The 21929-nt window shown below is 37.5% G+C and overlaps 1 protein-coding gene across 4 annotated transcripts in view; it reads left to right on the top strand.

The window, feature by feature from the left end:
- WDR20 (WD repeat domain 20) overlaps positions 1-18917 on the top strand; it is a 45599-nt gene extending 26682 nt beyond the window's left edge. The window contains exons 2-5 of one of the 4 annotated variants that reach the window (XM_032110606.1): positions 1134-1316; positions 5515-6792; positions 11725-11855; positions 17938-18022. In XM_032110606.1, coding sequence (XP_031966497.1) covers positions 1134-1316; positions 5515-6792; positions 11725-11814 — 1551 coding nt within the window. In that variant the 3' untranslated portion in view covers positions 11815-11855; positions 17938-18022. Of the gene's footprint in view, positions 1-1133; positions 1317-5514; positions 6793-11724; positions 11856-17937 lie in introns of all 4 variants that reach the window. The other 3 variants (XM_032110608.1, XM_032110607.1, XM_032110609.1) reach the window with 3 other exon arrangements.
- Positions 18918-21929: the final 3012 nt, after the last annotated feature.

Below are 21929 nucleotides of genomic sequence, written 5' to 3'. Positions count from 1 at the left end.
ATGAATACCAAAGATCTGCTGCTCTTCCGACCTTCTCCTCTAAGGTTTAATACTCTGGAGCAATTCTATTTTATGTGAAGCTTGTTTACTTTCTTTTTTATTGCTGGCCTGATTTCCTCTGACTAAATATACTGAAAAAGTAGATATCAAATTAGAATTCGAGCCCCAAATCACAGCTACATCTGAGGCCTGTAATACTGTTGAGTATCTGCAGCTTTCTAATTACAGACTCTGAACCTAGTAAATAGGGAGGTTAAAAAACAAGGTTGAACCTGATGTATGATCTTGCATATTTAATGTGTGGGGTTTAATCTCTGGATGATGAAAGATTTAGTTGTCTGTTCAGAAGTGATATGGGGATAAACACGGGTGACACAACTGAGAGGGCATTTTAAATTGCTTTTCTGTTCCTTTTGATTCTTCTGACACTTAGTGCTAGATCTTAATTTGTTTATATTGAAATTCCTCAGTTTTGTTAGCACTTATTTTGTCTGAGTTATATTTGAATTCTGTTTTCAGAAGCAAATTACTTTGTAGCTCAGTGGTGTAAAATGTATTTTATAATCAAAGTATCAGTATCTTGAGTCACTGTTCCTAGAAAATGCTCTCCTAGGAGCTGGTTGATCATTTTTTGTGATTATGGAGAACAATATCATTTGTTTGCCTGTTGTTAAAAGATAGACTTACAGTTCAAGAATTGTGTGATTGAGAATATGGTATTTTTAATGCAAAATTGGTTGTACTCAATACTGAGAAAGTGCTACTAGAAAAGTAGGATATACCTTGTCTCTGTGATGGCTCTTGTGTCAGGAGAAGCCTTGTGGTATCTTGAGGGCTCACAGGAACCTTCGTGCTACTGAGTGGTTGTCATTGGTTTGTCACATGCTGTAGGTGCAAAGGCAAGGGCAGGTGTAGTTTGTAGCAAATGTGAAAACCACAAATATTGCGTAATACAAAGAGAGAAACATTTTGATAAGATCTTGGATGTCTTTCATAAGTGCAGAGCTGCTTTTTAAAAGTAGGGTTTTGTGATTGCATAAATTGTTGTGTAGTATAAACATTATTTTCAAATAGATGTGGTTATGTGCACATATTGTGATAAACTGTCTGAATTCTGTTTGCTCTCTTTGCAGGCTGCGGACTTGAGTAAACCAATAGACAAAAGGATATACAAAGGAACACAGCCTACATGCCATGACTTCAATCACTTAACAGCCACAGCAGAAAGTGTGTCTCTTCTAGTGGGCTTCTCTGCAGGCCAGGTCCAACTTATAGACCCTATTAAAAAAGAAACTAGCAAATTATTTAATGAGGAAGTAAGTAGAAATCTTAATATTGTTGCATGCAATGTATCTGTCATATTGAAGTTCCTAGATTTTCAAAGTTCAGTAGATGTGGCTCCATTTTCTTGTGTAGCTTATTGTTCAGTCACTGCCTTTGTTTTTCAGCTGTTCCATTGGCTTGGAATGCTTACACAAAAATGGTATTAATCTTGAAAAGATAAAGGCATCTTGTGGGGTTTAAGAGTAAAAATTAGAATTTTCTAGTTTGGGTAATACTGTAACTAGAGTTGATGGCCGTTTACTGATGGAAGTAAGGTCTACAAATCTAAATGTTGCTGTGTGTGCTCTGAATTCAGTTGTTTCTGAGGCTTCTGGTTGCCAGTGAAGAAGACTTTTAAGCCCCTATTTAACAATATATTATAGTTAAAAATACAAATTTTTATGGTCAGGACATTACAGCAGAGACTGCCTATATCAAGTATTCCTAAAGGCTTGCTTGGATAAGAGTAGGATATAAAGCTGAGCGCACAGAAGAAGCTGAGGGCTTATGAGGTCTTGGCCATGTGATGTTCGGAAGGAAATTCACCCTCTGCTTTTTCTGCTGCAATGCAATAAGGAAAGATAGAAGGAGTACTATGGGGGGCACTAATGCCAAGTTACAGGACCATTGGCTCTCAATATCTGGTAGCATTGACATTTTTAGAAGAGTAAGTGTCCAGATGCTAATAAGGAAAGAAATCTGGTAAGTGGGACAACTTATGACAGCATTTTCTGCAGGGGATAAGCTATGGGAATTTGGGTGGTCTAGGGGAGGTGATTTTCTTTGGGGGTTGTTCTTTTGCTCCTTTTTTGTTTTAATCCAGCTCTGTAGAGATGTTTGCAGGTCCCTTGGTTGGTTTTTGTTTGTTTTTCTTTTCTTTTTTGAAATTTCAAATCTGTATTAGAATCTTACAAATGAAGTTAAAACTTGCTCAGCTTTCAAAGTATACCTTTCCCACCTCAGAGAGATGTGTTGCCTTGCTCCTTCCTTGTGCAAAGAAGATTGAAGTATTGTTCTCACTGGGGATGTTTTATAATTAGATCTAATTCCTCCTCAGCTTTCTAAAAGTAGCTACATATAGATCAGAAGAGGACTCTTTTTCTTCCTACCTGGCCTTGTCCCGACTGCTCTCTCTCTGCTTGTGTTGAGTGGGAAACAGTGCTGGAGAATCTTTCAATGAATCTTTTGTCTGTTGGTAGTTGAAATGTTAATTTTAGCATTGTCCTACCACTCTCCAACCCCCCCCCCCCAATAGTCTTATTTATTCTTGTATGATAATATTGTAAGTATTAGGAAGAGTAGCAGACATACTCTAAACAGCTGGTTTCATATCACAGAGTAGTTCCCACTCCTGTAGCTGAACTATAGTTCCTTTGAGAAAAACCAGTTCATTTGCTTCAAGATGAAGGTGCCTGTTGGGTTTTGAATATATTGAGTTTAGATGGTGTTTAAGAATAACCATAGGCATAAGGTGGTCTGAATGAGTTTTTACATTGTTCTACAGATCTAGCACTCATGCCAGAGGTAATAGAATTCACCACCTGTCCTGTGAGTAATTTGGTGCTTCAGTTAGCCCAGAGCTCTGCTTTGACTATCAGCTGTGGTAGAGCAATCAGAGTAGCAATGAGAATATATGAGATACATGAAATAAATCAACCTGTTGTGATAGGTTATGTTGAACATAAAATGCAATAGCCCTAGCATAGTCTTAACTTGTTACTCATTTTTGTTAATTCTACTGATGTAGAAGATGATAGGGACTTTAAAGGCTGAGGTGAGTGATAGATACTGTGCAGTGGCTGCCTACATAAATCCATATCCACAGTGGTACTCCTTCCAGTTGTGTCAAACTAGTGATATTTTCTTACTCCCCAAACCAGCCAAGTATACCTCACAGATCCAGTTGTTTCCAGGCGGTAGTTCGTTATTATCAAACAACCCAGTGCTTTTTCATCTTATTTTTTAATCCTTTCTAAAATTTAAACTGAAGCCTTAAGCTGCAATTTTTTTCCTAATAAACTTGTCCTGTATCTTTGTTGCCAAAGCTGTGTCAGACCTTAATGCAAATTCTTTGATTGCCTCAGATTTTTCAGTCCTTTGTGGCCTGCGCCTGTAACTTTGTCCCTTCAAGTTCTTCAAAACATGACCAAGATAACCTTGGCTCGTGTTTCTGACCCGTGACTGAAGCTTCTTCACTTACTATTCTTCCATCAAACTGAACATAAGCTCTTTATCACCTCTCTCACTGATTTGGTGATACTGCATTCAGTCCATTCTTGTAATGCATTTGCTGCTCCTACTGACTGCAGGTCTGGATTTGTTATGCTGCAGAACTTTGTGAGCCCAGTTGAAAGCTTTTAAAACTCCTGAAAGTTGTAACTTTAGAGTTTTAATCTTGAAAAGGGGATGCATTGTAGTTACTTGTACTTGTCAGGTTAAAGTCTCTCTGCATCTTGTCTCCTTGAGCTGATCTGTTCTCATTGCAAATGGTAACCTCTTTTTCACAGCGTCCTTGAAGTAAAGATCAGGTTTGCAGGGTTTCTTTGCAGTATTTAGGATCACGTAGCCCAGCATGGTTATGGACATAAAGTGCCATTTCTGGTATAAAAGTTGAGCAGGTGCTGTTATGAGTAGAGGTTGTATGTCAGATTGAGGTGCTTTAATAGAAGAGAACAAGAAACTTTGCTTTTGTTGCCATGTTGGTGATGAGAAGACTGTTGCCTACAGGAAACCAGTGGGCTGGTGTTCCCTGTCCATGTTCTCCTGGTGTGTGCCAGGTAACTTTCTCTCTAATGTTTATGATACCATCATTATTGAGATGTGCATGATATATATCAGTGAATACATGACAAACTAGTTAATATATCACAACAGAATCATAGACTTTATTATTTTAAAGCTACCCCATTTGAGGGAACTTTGCCATATTTAGTTACACCTCTCAGCTCTCAAATACAGCATGGCTGTTTTGACCAATGAGAAATTACAGGAGAGAGACTTTCTGGTTTTACTCTGAGGTTGACAGCAGCAGAAGTGTAATTTAAAATGGCCAGGTGCTGCTTTCCAGTGACAGTTCCAGAACAGGTAACAGTTGATGTATTGTCCCTTAGTTTGAGGTTTTTGTGTGTGATAAACAGCACAGCAAGGTTTTGGGGGGGTTCTTTTTTCTTTGATTTTAGGGCTTTTGTAACTTGTTCTGGTATTCCTTAGGCTCTATATTTGCACTCTTGCCTTTTGTGTAGCTCAGCTCTTCTTTCTGCTTATAATCAATATGCCAAATACAAATCTTGAATGTGCTTGTAAAGAATTACTTGTCTGTAAGTTGCAGTTCAGTGGTGCCATGGCCAACGTGGTAAGTTGTGGAAGTCCACCACGACTACAGTAGTCAAGAGTCAAACTTTACCTCTCAGTTCTTAGACCATTGAAGACATTATGACCAGGAATGTTTGTTCAATGTGTGTCCATTCTTTTACAATGATGAACTCTACTAAAATGTTTTGCTCTAAAGGAAAGTGCTTAATCAAATGGTAACAGAGTATTGACAGGCCCTTGGCTATTGAAAGAAAAATAATTGGAGGTTGGGGATTCCAAGATGAAAAGTACATGGTGCCTTGTGAATTCACCCAGGCACGTGCATTTACCTACTGACTTTCCAGCCCCATGATAACAGGGTCACTGTGTATGCAGCCTTTGCTTCCTGAATCAGTAAAAGCTGGTAGAGCTTTTTTCAGAGATTGGATTTTATTTGTGATTTCAGATAAAATCAGAGCCTAAATTTACTGTTGTTGATTTGTAACCTGTTTGCTGTATAATACAGATGAGTTAACTGCCTTTTTTCCCTTCAGCTCATTCAATGTTTTCTTGTTTACTTCTCATGCTCTTAAACCTGCACAGGGAAAGTAAACCGAAGAGCACTGCTTTTAGATTTGTAACAGATTGGCTTGATTGAAGTATGGTCTTTGTGGAATGTGACTGGACCATAATAATAACCTTTGATAGCACTTTGAAAATAATTTCCTCTTTACTGCCTGATAAATTTTTGCAAATACAGTAACATAGTTCCTCTCTAGAAAGTTGAGTTCACTTTATTTGAGTATTGTTCCTCATCCCCCTGCAAGCTCAGATTTACAGTTAATCATGAAAACTTTAATTTTCGGAGTTTCTGATGTGTATCTTCTTTGTTTTTCACAGAGACTAATAGACAAGTCCCGAGTAACCTGTGTAAAATGGGTACCAGGTTCGGAAAGCCTTTTCCTAGTAGCTCATTCCAGTGGCAATATGTACTTGTATAACGTGGAGCACACTTGTGGTACCACAGCCCCGCACTACCAGCTACTTAAACAAGGAGAGAGTTTCGCAGTGCACACTTGCAAGAGTAAATCCACAAGAAACCCTCTGCTTAAATGGACAGTAGGTGAGGGTGCCCTGAATGAATTTGCCTTTTCCCCTGATGGGAAGTTCTTGGCGTGTGTGAGCCAGGATGGTTTTCTTCGTGTGTTTAACTTTGATTCAGTGGAATTGCATGGTACAATGAAAAGCTACTTTGGAGGACTGCTGTGTGTGTGTTGGAGTCCTGATGGGAAATACATAGTGACAGGTGGAGAGGATGACTTGGTGACAGTTTGGTCTTTCATGGACTGTCGAGTTATAGCAAGAGGCCACGGACATAAATCGTGGGTCAGTGTCGTGGCGTTTGATCCATATACCACTAGTGTAGAAGAGAGTGACCCAATGGAATTTAGCGGAAGTGATGAGGATTTCCAAGACCTTCATTTTGGCAGAGATCGAGCAAATAGCACGCAATCTAGACTATCCAAAAGGAACTCTACAGACAGTCGTCCAGTAAGTGTAACGTATAGATTTGGTTCAGTAGGCCAGGACACACAGCTCTGTTTGTGGGATCTTACAGAAGATATCCTCTTCCCCCACCAACCTCTCTCAAGAGCGAGGACACATACAAATGTCATGAATGCCACAAGTCCACCTTCAGGAAGTGGTGGAACTAACCCAGGAAGTAATGGAAACAGTATCACAACACCTGGAAACTCTGTACCCCCTCCTCTTCCACGGTCTAACAGCCTTCCACACTCTGCAGTCTCAAATGCTGGCAGTAAAAGCAGTGTCATGGATGGTGCCATTGCTTCTGGTGTTAGTAAATTTGCAACCTTATCGCTACACGATCGGAAGGAAAGACACCATGAAAAAGACCACAAGAGAAACCATAGCATGGGACATATATCTAGCAAGAGCAGTGACAAACTGAACCTAGTTACTAAAACCAAAACGGACCCAGCTAAAACTTTGGGAACACCTCTCTGTCCCCGAATGGAAGATGTTCCCTTGTTAGAGCCTCTTATCTGTAAAAAGATAGCACATGAAAGACTGACTGTGTTAATTTTTCTTGAAGACTGTATAGTCACTGCTTGTCAGGAGGGATTTATTTGCACATGGGCAAGGCCTGGTAAAGTGGTAAGTTTTAATCCTTAATGCTGCATCAAAGAACTAGAACTCTGAATAGATAGTTTTCTTGAAATATAATGAATGTTGAATATAAAATTTCTTTATGCTTAATGTAAAAAAAATATCCTCAGAGCCATACTTTTGGATACTGCATGCCATATTTCTGAATGATTTGAAGTGTCTTGGATACAATTATTAAATATAGTTGCCTTCCAGCAGAAGAAATAAATACTGTGCATCTAAACTATTGATCAGTGTTCTTATACTTAAGCATAACCACAATATGGTGAAAGCTATATATGTAAAAATTGAAGTAAAACCTGTCAAACACTAAAATAATTATAAGCCTTCTAATGTTTTCTACAAAATAAGCACTCCCAATGAGAGTAGCTTATGAAAAGCTGCTGCTTCTAAGTCTAATGAGAAACTTGAGCCTCTGAAAAAATTAAAACCAAAGTGGTTTATTCCTCCATACTTTTCTGTGGTGGCCTGCCATTAATGTGAAACCACTTATTAAAACATCAGCCATTTTATGCACAGATTTGTGAGCCCTGTACTGACTGTAGTTTATGCTCTTGAATTGTGAATCAGTATTATCAAGGAACTCTAATTTTAGCCAGATTTTGATTTATGTATTTAAGTTGGGGAAAATCTTGCAAGCTTTCTCTCAGTAGTCTCAGTGTTCTGTTCCTGTTAGGTTTGTTAGGCAGCTCAACCACTACAAGCTCGTGCTTTTGATGGCATCTGTTCCATCAGCTGAACCTACATTAGTCTATTACTAGTTTTCACTCTTGTTGTTGATGCACTTGAACACCTATAAAATTTTACTTTTCTTCTGTCCAGTGTACAGATAGCTAAATTTTGACTGAAGCTAAATGTGGTGATTCTTACATTAAAAAATACTTTGTGCTACAATAGCTCTGCCTGCCAGCAACAGTTCAAAGGAATACAACTATGAAAACGTTTCCAGAGTAGATCTGGAAAAAGGACCATTATTTCTGTGAAAACTTCTGAAAGGGGATGTAGATTATCACCTGAAGTAAAAGAAATGATCTGGTAATACCTGAATATTGCCATGTCGAGCAACTTAAATGAAAATGAAGTTGTTGTTCGTTAGGTTTTAACCATTTGGTTCATAAATCTGACTTTTGGAGTAGAGGTACTGTATATCTTTAGATACCACATCTTCATTGCTATAAACTTGCAAGTAAAACTCAGTAATTTTTCTTAAAACTGTTTGTATAATATAGACTTTTTTGAGATCTTACTAAATTTGTCACAACATAGGTATGCATAAAAATCTGTGTCTGCTCTGCATCTTAATGCATATTTAAAGATTGAATCTAAAATGTAAAAGTGAAAACCCCTTTATGGGAGAAGGGAGGAGGGTATTACCTAAAAGTATTTTTTTGCTTGAGAACTACAAACCCAGCATTAATTTAAGGAAAAAAAAAAAGCACTTCCTCAAAATAATAAATTTTAAAATGTTTGCTCAAAATGAAAGTCTTAAAGCAGTTATACTTTTGTGACTCAGTGCACTTCACATCTTGTTAATTACAGCAGTGCTTCAGATTGCTATTGTGAGCTACATTATCTTTTTTGTTCTAAAACTCCTTTGCATACTATTAAACACTACACTGTCACATTTATTTTCAGTGGCTGAGGTGGGTTTTGTTAGACTGAGTATAACTTAAATAGATTTGTGTATTGACTTTGATTTGGAATATGACATTTCAAATATTTCAGAGATAAAGTATGCAGTACCAAAAATCAGGATTTATGTATTGGCCAATATGGAAAACTTTAACTACAGGTAAGTAATTTTCATGCTGAAGTTATCATTTTCAAAATTAATATATTGCACACTGATGTAAATGCCATATTCTTTAGGATGTATTTACTTAGAAATTTTCAGATTAATTTGTTTTTCTGATTTCACTTGCATTTCTAGTGAGCTCACTCTGCTGGTAAAAACTAAATTTTGGTGGCATGTTTACAGGGCTTTGATAGGAAAATACTTGTGCCAGAAGGACGTTATGAGCATCCTTTTTGTTTATAGGAAAGCACTTAATTTTATTTAATGAGAATTGTCAAAGTATAAAACACTCATGGTGATGTCTTTCTTACTGGGTTATATACCATCATTTCTGTTTCACCAGCTGTTTTACCCTAGGATGTCCCGTTACTGTGGGCTTTAAAGTTTCTATTTCTAGTCTTCCTTTGACATATGGCTCCCCAAGTGATCTTAAAGCTCCATCACTTTTTTGTCTGCCAACTCTATAGAGTGAAAGCCTCTGAATCTTACTGCTAATTCCATCATTGCCTCAAAAGGCCTTTATTAAATTAATGCCACTGCCAGCCTAAAGAAAGAATTGGATGGAAAAGCAAAGGAGGCTTGCAGTGTCTAATGTAATTTCCACTGACCCCGTGCTACCATTCCCTCTCATTTCCAACAGCCATCAAAACACGCTGGATAAGTGGACAGTGTATGACAAGTTCTGATTATTTCTGGTTGGGCTTGTGCTGCCCTGAGTGGAAAATAAATCCAGAAGTGTCTCTTCAGCCATGATCCCTATGATAGTCGATAGTGTGTATAGTGCTGACAGTGTCCTGAGAGTTTGTTCATAAATTTTCCAAATTACTGCTTCAGTGCTTACAAAATCATACCTTGAGCTTCCTCACGGGATGTACTGTTCTTGCATTGCACTTCCAGAACTGCTCTGCCAACTCCCAGTCAGTGAGGTGAAGTGAATGGCAAAATTCAATTAGAAACAAGTTGGACGAGGCTCAGGGTTCATTAGTTTCAATTTTTTATTTTTTTTTTTTTTTTTTTTTTTTTTTTTTTTTTTTTTTTTTTGTTAGCTAGTTTCTCTGAAAGAAGCTTCAGGGCAGTAAGAAAAATAGGTTGCCTTAACAAGAGTATGAACTTTTCTTCTCAACATGGTGACAATTAGCTGTCATCTCTCACCCCTGTCTTTCCCAGGCCCTGATGGGAAACCTAAATGGGATTACAGAACTGTTGGATTAATCTGAAAACACAGGAAAAGAATTAGGAAGGAACAAAAGTAAACTTTATTGCGCTGTCTTTGTAGCTACGTCAAACTGAATTACAGGATCTGCAGAAGCAATTTAAAAAACCCAAGAAAACCAACCCACAAAACCACCAAAAACCCAAAGTGGTACTTGGATATGCAAAGTAAGTTTTCTCTGAACTCAGTGGTCAGAGTAACTACTTACGTGATTTCTGTGTTGGACTTTGGAACTGACTATTCACTGTCTGTACAGCAACTCCATTTCATGTGAATGGAAGCTGCCGATGAGTTCCCTGTGTAAGAAAGCTCAAGGTAAGATTGGCCAGAAGTACCCCCAGGTGAAATGGCAGTGTATAACCTAGCAAGAGAAACATCCTACCACTTTGTAAAACAAATGCACATGGAATTTATTTATTTGACTTATTGTACAGGAAAACTTAGACTTAAATTATAACATCCTTGAATTTTCTAGTTAACTACAATTGTAGTACAGTATCATGTTTTAGTATGACTTCTGTTTTAGTGAAAGTACTTAAACATTCATGTACTATATTTGAGTGAGACGAGCAGCTATACATACTAATTCTTCCTCAGTGGAAAGGAGCATTTCATCATTACAATTGAAGTTCAATTGCTGGTATTTAAGTACTATCAAATAGATTTCTTTCAACGTGATACGGTATCTGTATAAACTTCAGGGATGATTATAGTTAAACTGAAACACAGCTATACGACTTCAGGTTACCATGCTAAAATTTGAAGCTTTCTGTAATGTGCGCAATAGCAAAGTTGCACATGGCATACCCGCATTATCAGGGTGAATTAAACCTAGAGTACACTGGTGTGATATTTATAGCAAGGTATGTGTGTGTGCGTGTGTGAGGAGGTGTGACAAGTGGCTCCAGTAAAGCCAGGAGAGATCATAACCCTGTAAAGGCTTTATGATGAGGATGTCTGGATTAGGAAATAACATGACTTTTACTAAACACTTTCTAGAAAACCCATGTTCTGAATTATCACCTCTTAAAATTTGAGTATGTACTTGGAATGACTGTATATGTCTGCCCCTTTAACAACATAAAACTACTAAATTAATATTTTAAATGCTGGCCTGCTTATGTTACAATAATAAAATTTGTGTCAGTTAATTTACTGTCAATTTACATGTAAAGATTAAACTATTTTTTCTGCATTTTATGATTCTGTATACTGGAGTTTGTTAAAGATTGACATGTTAGGTGATACTGTACAAAATTGTATTGACTACCTTTAGTGAAAATCAGAAGTAAAATTCATATGTATTTCCTTTTTACACTTCCATCTAATTTCTTGACAACTTGAATAAATTTCATAGAGCCTTTCTAACATGAACTATTGTTAATTTAACTGTTGCAATAATTAAGCTTTAAGAAGTATTGTTGGTATATTTATAATTTTAAGAAGATCATGTTTGTTTCATACTGCTTATTTTTAGCTGTTCTATTGTCACTGTTACAGCTGAAGAACTTTACTAAATACTTGACATTACAAAATAACTTGCTGGGGTTGTCCTCTGTATACTGATGTTAAATAAAAATGTGTGATTGAACTGTAAATGTAGATAACTTTCAATAGTCCTTTCCACATTTGAGTTTTAACTTGCAGTGCTTAGGTGGTCTTATGCTCTCGCGCTGTGCTGAACAAATGGCAACAACAAAACTGTTAACTTGCCATGCTTTAAAGTAAGAAGCTGATCGCATCTGTAACCTGCTCTGAGAAAATGTTTCAATTCATCTCAAGACAATGCAGATGTTTTGATGTTTAAATCTTGCTGATAAGGACATGTCTCATGGTAGCTATTTTTTTTAGGACTAGAGTAACATTAAACAGAATACTTACCAAACCACTTTTCAAACTTGTTTAAACTCAGATTCAGCAGAACACAGACATGGCTGTATCTAGATTATCTCTGCACACCTGTCCGGTAGGAGCTGGGGCAGAGTGTCGTCATTCCTTCTAGGACTCTACAGGAGCTCTTTCCTCTGTGGACTCTGGTGCAGGGTATGTTCTTTATTCCAGCTTTAGATCTTGATGTTTACCTAGTGATTGCTGAATTTACAGCCCCAAGTATATGACTCATACAGATGATACAAGCATTTTCTGTCTAGAAAAAACTAGTCTAGAATAAAACTCATCTGAACTAAAATTAAACTAGTCCAAAACTTAGGCTGCAAAATTTCTTGGAACAAATTTAGGTGAAGACTTAAGATGTTGCCCTTCCATTTAAGGGGTTAGGGATTGTCTCACCCTTGCAGAAATGATTCTTTGTTAACCAAAGAAAGAGCCAAACAAGTGCTATTTACTGAAGTGTTTCAGAGGCATTTTTGAGGAATTTAAGTGTAAAAGTAGTTACTTTGGCTCCAGTATGAGTGTGGGAGGACTCTTGTTTGTCTCTTATGCAAAAATACTCTGTAGACTAAAGCTGAGGGAATCATCTTATGTAAACTTGAGAACTTTGTGGTGCTTCAAAGGTATTGATTGACCATTGTGATGATCTATAAATAGAACATAGATGTATATTTAAGGACAGGGGCTAGCAGAGGAACAAAATAAAATCTGCTTGAAAGCTTCCGGAACATTCAGTTATATCAAATGATGCAAGAACTGGCTGGTCCAACCAGTTTCTCAACAGTCAGTGTGAGTCTGAAACAAAGCCCAGCTTCCACAGGTTTTGTGGTCAGAGAAGGTATTTGGCAAAAGATGTCTTGAAACATGAAGGTGTCATTTTACTTGTCCTTAATAGTATTGCACAAACTTCTCAAGGAAATAACTTGTATGATCATGTTATTTTCTGGGTTTTGAAGCTGGATTTTAGGTAGGTGCCTATCAACCTTATCAAATTCATTTGGCTCCTTTCTTCTGCTAAGACCACAGTAACTTTACAGGTAACGCACATGGGGTTGCCTTAAGTCATATGCTTTTCCCTGCGGTTTTTCCTGGTTTATCTCAATTTCATTATTTTTTAAACTGAAAATTTTACTCCTTACTGACTTTTGTAGTTCGAGGTAAGTAGAGAAACAACTGTTTCTAAGCATGTGAGCCCTTACTACTTGAATGAAGCTTAAGGTCCTAATCAAGCCAGGTCAGGTTTCTGCTGGCAGAAGCCTTTTTTGCATTTTCAAGCACACAGGTAGTTGCATCTTAATTTTTTTCTTCCTGTTGGACCTGCCTATCTTCCATTTACCTAGTGCCACTGGACAGATTTTAGTTACTCTGATGGTTTTCTACTGGCCTTGAATTTGGTTTTTTTGTTGACAGTGACCTCTGTTAGGAGAAAAACTCCTTTATGTACACAGAGGAGAAGTTGCAAGTGAAACCCTGAAGCTGCTACAGTCTTTTATAAGGTCTGGTGTCAAATGGTTTATGCCTTTATACTTTTGTGTAATGTTAGCAGAACAGAGAAAAAAAAAAGGCAAATGGAATAAAAATTTAAAAGTCCATTTAGCAAATACACAAACTGTGTAAAGATTGGTATCACCCTAAATCCCATACGAAATACTGCTCTGTAGCATTTTATGTGACTGTACAGCATGTGCTTTCCTGAGCATTTTCAGTTAATTAATTTTATTACTCCATTAGAGATTAATACCTGATTTAGTGACTATGTGCAGTTCAGAAACTTTTGCTATTAAATGCTTATTCATTTGGATAAGAAACTTGGATATTTTGTTCATGCAAATCTTAAAACCAGTTCAGCTGATTTAACTACAGAATTTTAAACAAATGTGAGAAATCTCTCTGTGGTTTTGGGGTATTATTCCTCAAACACCATAATGGACCATGGGCTCTTTCCTCAAGCAAAGGTGTCAGTCCAGATTACTTTGTAACCCTGATTACTCCAGGAATATCACAGTTGTGTACAAGAATAAACTACTCCTGGAATATTTTTCAAATAATAATTTCCCATTATTTTATATACTGGCAATTGTAAAAATGGTTTAACAAACCAGTGCCATTCTTGTATGGGCATTTGTTAATTCAGCCATATTTTACTGGGTTTAATTGCATTAGTGAAGTGTACTATGAGACTTCTTTTTTTTTTCCATGGGATTGTTTGTTATGTTGGACCCTTTCCTTTGTTTTTCCTACTTTTCAATTTCAAACCAGAAAGCAGAAAGTTGAGCAGTTTGACATCCAGCATGTTCTGAGTGCCAGCGGAGCTGTTTCCCTGAAGGAGACGTGCACTTTCTGTGTCCTCCTTGCCCTTTATTACCTAGATTAGTGAAACTATGTAGATTGCAGCTTTGTCTCCAATTAAACCTCTTCTAATTTAAATTAAGAAAATATTAACTCAGTAGTTACTGTTGACTTTTTTTCTTGCTTAGTATTGTAGTATCTTCCTGATTTTTTTTTTTTTCTTTTTAAATACAGCAATTACATACTGATCATTCATAGATTAATCTGTTTCTGTTTTGAAACCTTATGTTTCATGTCTTTGGAAAAACGCCCCAGACTTTTGTCTGGATTGTATGTGGAATTTTTAAAAACATACCCACCCCTCTCCTCACAATCTCATAAATGGGGAGGAGGGTTTGTGTTCATGCTGCTGCAGTGAACAGACCCCAGCAATGAGTGCCACGAAGCCCAGGTGCAAATGGCCTTCCTGACTGTATTTGTTACGGCTTTTCATTCTTACCCATGCCAGCCTATTTTTACCAGATGTGCAAAGTCCTGTGTGTTTCAGGAAGTCAGAGAATGCATCGATAAACAGGGTAGCCCTAGCAACTAGTGCTGAAGCAGCCTGTGTTCAATATTCACAGCACTAACTGATTTAAGAAGAATTATCCCATCTGAAAGCTGCATCGCTCAGCTGTGGAGTGTCCCATTAAGAAGGCAGATGGGATAGTGGCTACTTGGAGGACCCTCTCTGAGGTTGAGATGAACATTATTTTACTAAATTTCCTGTCTTGGATCTCGTAACTGTTCCGTTTCCCATGCCTGCTAGACTCATATGCTGACGAAATACCACTGCTAATAAAACACTACGTTTATTTCCAAAACTTTGAGCGGTCTCTTAATTTGTTCCTGCTGCTTGCTCAGTGGGATCTGTTTGTCCTTAAGCCTGAAGCTGCTGCACTGCGCAGCAGAGCTGCAGCTGTTGTTGCTCTGCTCTTCCATGGTTCCTGTCACAGCTGTTAAATGGGCCAGCTTGGCTGTTGCCATAATAAATTGCTGCAGCTTTTGTTCCATCTTTTCCCACCTGATTGACCAGACTTGGTAGTTCCACCACAGAAAGCACTGCACTCCAATGGCTTTATTCTTTCTTTACAGGCACGAGCTTTTTATATATTTTCATAACCTTACCCATCATATTATTCTAGAGAATGTAACTACACCTATTCCAATCCCACACCCTTTGTATCACAGATGAGACTCTTACGGTGAACTTTTGTATCAAAACAGTAACTTTATTTTAGCTCTCACTTGCTTTTCTTATATTGGTTTCCTATGTTACACCAAACACAACCTCATGAATAGCCTTGCTTGGAAGGCTCCGATATAATGGCAAAATTCTGTAGAATTTTTGTTGTAATCAGGACCCACTGAGAACTACCACTTCAGTGAAACTTATGTGCCTAAAAAACAAATTATTCTTGCTTTTCTTGTATGAACATCTGTCTTCTGAAATCAGGGACTTGGAAGAACTCAAAAACCTTCTGGTCTGTCCCATGGGAGTGAATTTCTGAACAGCCATCATAGCCTAGTCCAACTTTTGAGGCAGTACTTGCATACATTTTTTCCATCCGCAGGAGCACAAGGATATTGGTCTTGAGGTTATTTCCACTTCGGTGTTCCCATGGCTTGCCTGCTCAGAGTTGCAGAATTAATTCAGAGCAAGGACTGAAATAAGGAAATCCTAGTAGTCACTGAAAGCTATCTGCACTGCACTGCTGCTCTTCAAAGCAGGGAGCATTCACAGCCTACAAGATGGAACAAGGACTGACTCTTTGTTCCTAGTATTGGAAATTGTATTCTAGAGTGACTGGTAGTTCACAGGGAATAAGGCACCACATTGAATTTTAGTATGTGCTGCCAGTTTCTAGAGGAATCCTAGGAAAAGAAATAATTCGTCATTTTGTTTCCCAACAATTGGTTGTTTTACAGCGTAAATCCAATACTAGAATAGTATTGGAATATAGAATACTAGAATAGTGCTTATTTCTCCTTCTGTCTAGGGTAGTTATGAGCCTGTTGAAAAAGACCTGACATTATGCCATCCCTAGAGCTTTCTGTGTGCTTATAAAGCACATATTTGCATATGAACAGTTTGGATTGCTGATTTAATTAAGACTGAAACAAATACCTTTGGACGTCTTTTTCCAGGGTACTTCAAAGTTGCTTAGTGGATGTAATCTTCTGACAAGAAAGACCTTCCAGTTGCTGCTGAATTTAATAGACTTGTGAAGAAAGCTTCAGTAATGAACTAGTGAATTCTGATTCAACCTTGTCATTTTCCAACAAAACTTCCCTGGTAGAAATTTCTGAAGTGCTTCAGTGGCTTGTTTGCTCTAAAGTTCTGCCTTCTTTCACCATCTAGTCCTTAACTAATAGCTAGGAAACTTTTTGTTCTCATGAAATAGGCAGGATCTTTGCACATCCTGAATGTCAAGTGTAAAGAACAACCCACTTCAGTATACCTCAACAGTATTTGAATCAGATATTTCCTACATAAACAAATACAGTTAAAGGTGTTCAGGTTCTTTCAGGTGGTCTGTGGAGGGCACCAAGTTAAGTGCCATGTGCTTTGTTATCTATAAATGTAATATGGACCATGTGCAAATATACACACAGAGTCTACCATAAATCCTGCAAACTATCCAAATTCATGATGTGTCTGAAATGATCAGATGGTTTTTTAAAAGGGCTTTGGTTGTAACAGAAACTTGATGACTTGAATCCAGTCCATCTGGCCCTCTTTCCCCTCTTTCTGCCTGGTCTGAGGTCAGGGTTTACTTCCATCATCGTGATCTCTCAGTTCTTGGATCCAAGTGTGAAAGAGCTCCTGTAGATTCTGAAGTAACATGATTCTTGTATGCTAATTGCTGCCTGATCTTGTCTAGTTTGATGGATCTGAGTCCTGGGATCTTAATTTTGAGGTAAGAACATAAGCTGGGAGCTGCTTAGATGAGTTGCTGAAAGTGCATTTATCATACCTACAAGGTGAGGAGTTGCATGGGGATACTTGCTGGTGTGCTTCCAGCTGCCAGTGTGCTTCCAGCTGCCAGCATGCTCCTTGGCCTGCTGGCATTCCGTAGAACTAACTAATGACCTTTTAAGAAGGCTAAATTGTATTTTGACATTAAGCTTTTCCTAAATAAGCCTGATCAAGTTTTATGTGAATGATTAAAAATGGGCTACTGTGTAAAAATCTGAAATGGAGTCCGTCCATTGGTACCCACAGGTCTAATCCATAAGGTGTAGTTGCCTTAATCCAGAGCAGCAGCCTCTGTGTAGTGAGGGGTACCACGCAGTCGTGGGGCTGCATGTGAGATAAGTCTCTTGATTTGAATGGCATGGTAGTTAAAAGAGCTGGTAACAAGTTTTCCTGAATGTGAACTTAAATTGTAATGGAAAATCTTTACTAAACTCTTGTCAGCATTTCATTCTGTTTTAAAATTACCAAAACAAGTATTTGTTTAGACAATCTGTTTTTCTATTCAAAGCTTGTAATACTCAATCACATATAAGAGATGGAGCATTTCCCTGTGTCAGGTCAGGTGTCAAACATACTGATACTGGAATAGGTTTGTTTGTCACCACCCTAGTAAAATGCTGATCACTTCTTTGGTGTATGATTTTTAAAGTTTCACAGTTCACAATGACTCCAAGTGCAAGGTAGATTAAACCAAATGCTGGGATCAGATCCATTCCATGTCATAAACGCACACATTTCTTCCTGAGAGCTCTGTGTGCTGCTTGGCTGAGACCGTGGTGGCTTAGAGCCTTTGTAGGAGAGAAGGATGTCTGAAGTAAGCAAGTGTTTGTAAAAATCAATTGTACTCATTGTAGGTTCAGGTTAAGAACTTTATAAAATTCATGTCAGGTTCTCTTGCTGGATTAATGTAAACTGCTTTGTTTGCAGGGTTTATTGTCATCCCAAAACCAGGCCAATTCTCCAAGTGGAACTGTAGTATAGCCATCACACTACTGCTAGCAAATCTCTGAACACAGGACAAGAAGTAATGACAGTGGAACCAGGAGCTGTTCTTCAGGCAAAGAGCATCACAAATTATAATGTGGCAGAGTGTAAACATGGAATTATGTGAATCACATAGTGACTTGCAAAGGACAAATGTAAGGAGTTCTCACTACAGCTGATCCTGCTAGGCTGCTCACCCAAGGAAGAGTTTGCATGGAAGAAAAAGCAAAAAGCTTCCTTTGGTGCTGCAGGAAAAAGTAGTAACATTTTTGTTTTCTTTATACTTTTTAAGTCCAGTGTAATTTAATCTCTCTATAAATATATAAATAAAAGATATATATATATATAGTGTAAAATAAGATATGTTTCTTAAATTCAAGTAAGTTCAATTGTTAAACTAGTACTTCACCATTGTTTATTTTGCACTGATTTTTTTAACCAGAGATGGCTAGAAGACAGCCTGGAATGCACTCATGGAAAATGAAAGTCATTACTTTCTGGCTTCAAAATGTTTTTCAGGAAGATGGATGCTGCAATCATAGATTTTTTTAAAACAAAATTGTTTTGCACTTAAATAGTTTAATGCTAATAGAGAATTACTTTAAAATTGGTGTCCAGACACCAGAAAAACTATGTTGTGGAGAAAAGATCCTTTGTATCTATTAAACATTTATTTTAATATTGTTGTTTCCAACTGCAATTGGCTCTGTATTATATGTATAAATAATGTAATTCAGTGATGGGGGAGGGGAGTAATGGATCATTACACTAGAAATTCTCATTCAAGAAAGTGATATTTCTAATTCAGAAAATACATATTAAACTATATTGAATATGCTTTTTTGTTTACTTTCTGTTCAAATCCAATCACTTTTGATGTAACCAATTCTTTGTTGAATTAAATGTTTGGTACAGAAATACTATCTAAACTTTGTAGAACAAATTCCTTTCAAAAATATCTCATCTAGAACATTGCTTCATATTTAATAGAATTGAATTTCAATTAGGGAAGTGAAATACAATTGTTCTGTTCTTGTTCTTAATGGCTTCTCTCCAAACATGTCCTGAAGATAAATACATCATACACCAGCAATCTCACAGAGAGGCAACTTCATGGGGTAAGGATTTTATCATGTAGTCCTGTGCATTTGGAGTTGGGAAGTGGAAGATCCCACAGTAGTACCTGCACACACTTTCTGACTTGTCAGTCAGAAACTGGGTTAACGTATTGGAGTAGCATTTCTGAGACTCGTTTGTCTTACATCAGGCATCTCATTTATAATTCAGTGGTCTTAAACGGGTAAGTGTGATAGGGATAGGCATATCCATGGATTTGCAGAGGTTAATGCTGCTTGTCTAAACACTTGTCATTTTTCATCAGTCAACACACCACTTAACTTGTTTTCAGTAGTTCTTGCCAAGATTAACCACCCATGTCCAGCCCCAGAATGACAGAAAATAGAAGTATCCATCATACACTTCTCTTTTTCCTGTAGCAGTGTTCACAGTAGGGATGTGCAGAATCCTGCAGGCAGAATGGAACAGCAGCTGCTTGCCCAGGACCATGAACTTGCCCGAGGGTGCATGTGCTGTATCTGTGGGCACGTTAATGCACTTCCTGCTCTCCAACAAATAAAGCTGGGTAGAATTTTTTTAATTACAAGTAAACTTAAGACATTTTTTTGGCACGAGAAGTGATTTGTTTTCAGGAAATGAATGAACATTTGGGGAGAAGCAACTGCAGTAGCTTCTAAGTAACTAAGTCTTATCCTTGCAATACAGCTGGCACGTTGAAAACTGCCAGATCAGTTTATAAACCAGGAATTAGTTCCTTACTTTATTCAAGATGGAGCTGTGCTTTACAATCTTATCTGTCTTCTTCTGTAATATGAGGAATGGGGAAAATACTGAAACTGAGCAGGATTATTTTTCAGAAGTTTTGTTTTATTAATGTAGTGGGTTTAACTGTTAAAATACAGATAAACCTCATCACTGAAAACTAGTGTAGTTATCTCCCCGTAGATTTCTTTTATATGAGTGCTTCATATGGTCTGAGGCAAAATGAAACAGTTGAAAAAATATGCAATAACTTTAAAAGACGTTTTTTCCTTCAGCTGGAAAAATACAAAACCAGTCGGGAAAGAATTGCAGTATCCAATATCAGGGTAACAACAGGAGCTACTCACATCTGTGTTGGCAGGGTATGTCCCCGCCACAAATTGTAGTTCAGCAGCACACAAGGAATGTGTTTGGGTTTTCTTTTTTCAGCCTCTTCTTTACTATTAGGGCAGTCATCTAGACATACCACACTCTATTCCATATGGAAAAAATTTATTTTAGTAAGAAATAGGACACTAATAACTTACCTGGAAAGAACTTAAGTCCTCTACTGTAGATACAGCTTTTAATAAAAATCTTTTTCCTAATACATTTAAAATAATAATTAAAAGTGAGCAGAACAGAGATAATCTCAGTATGGAATTTTAGCTGGAAGAATCAGGGTAGGAACCATACTTGCCAGTTTGTAGTTTAAAGTTGGGTGTATTTTAACTATAAAGCAGGTGGGAAAATTCAAGTTTGCCTATTCGTCCAACAGCCAGGGAAGTGTAAGTTGTCTCCAGAGGTTTAACAGCAAAGAACTTGTTAGGAAATAAATATCCTTGAAGCACTGTATGTGCCAAACTGAGTAAGATCCACCTGAAAGCATAAAAGAAATGAAGAAAAATTCCAATGTGGTCCTTCACTTAAGATTTGCAATTTTATAGCAAAAATGATCTGCTGAACATGAAATTGTCATTCTCATTATAACAGCCTGACAGCCCCAGGTACACAGTATGTGATAATACACAAGATGTTACTCTGGTAGCCTTTTCCCTCCAGGTTAAAACTTACCAAAAATTCTGACTTCATCTTCTTCCCCATGTATGAATTATCACCTGCCTGATGTATGAATTAGGGAAGCAAACAGTGGCAGTAACATTTGAAATCAGAAAGGTACCTTGTGCAAACATAATTTGATGGAATTTTATATTTTTTAGTCAAATTACTTGAACTTCAGCATCTGTGGTTTGAGGCTTCCAGAAAAAGATTACAGGAGGCAACCAATACAATTAATATATCTCCATCAGGAATATAGTTTTGATAATCTGAGCTTTGACTTACTCTGTATAGTGCTAGGTAAGAGAGCTCTGAGTCAGAACAATCCATCAAATGTGGGTAGTTGGATTTGTCCTCTTTTTTTGTAAGAAATTAACAACAGTGGAGAGCAAGCTCCCTTGGATCCAGTTAGTTACCTATTTTTAGACCATCAGTTTTAATGCTACTCATTATGCTCAACTCCAAATATATCAGCACTAAGCAACTCACCATCTTCCTCTCTAGAAAAAAACACTGGACAAGCTCATGGCACCTTTTCTCAGTGTTCCAAAGGTAAGAACTTGGAGGTTACTGTTGCACTGTGTTGCCTATAGACCTGCAGTCCTTAATTTCATTTTCTAAGTGTAGCATCACACCTTTCTCATATCTATATCTATCTATAAAAAAACCACTATGGTAGGTATTCAGACAAATACTGTATTGCCTTATTGTTGAAGTTCTCTGTTCTATCAGTATGAGCTGCTAACATGAAAGCATGACAGAAGTGGGGAGATGATTCACTGAAACATAATAGAGCAGGAAAACTCAGCCACTCACTGTGGTTTTATGTACTTTCACAGCACTTTGAGCTACTGTGTTCAGGAGAACACTTTTTGCTTGGAACAGGAGGAAAGCAGCATCCATGCAGTAGGAGTTTCAGTAAAATGAGAAAGAGCAGTTAACTGTACCGCTGTGTTCTGCTGTTTCCCTTTGTTGCAATGCTCTCATTCTACTGATGTAAAACACTTCCTCCACTAAAACTTGGCTTATGTATTTGTTCAGTCTTAGTAAGAGAAATC

The sequence above is a fragment of the Corvus moneduloides genome, chromosome 6, assembly GCF_009650955.1.
Source record: "Corvus moneduloides isolate bCorMon1 chromosome 6, bCorMon1.pri, whole genome shotgun sequence".
Taxonomy (NCBI): Eukaryota; Metazoa; Chordata; class Aves; order Passeriformes; family Corvidae; genus Corvus; species Corvus moneduloides.
The sequence above is the reverse complement of the archived record's forward strand: the minus strand, read 5'-3'. Positions and strand labels throughout refer to the sequence as shown.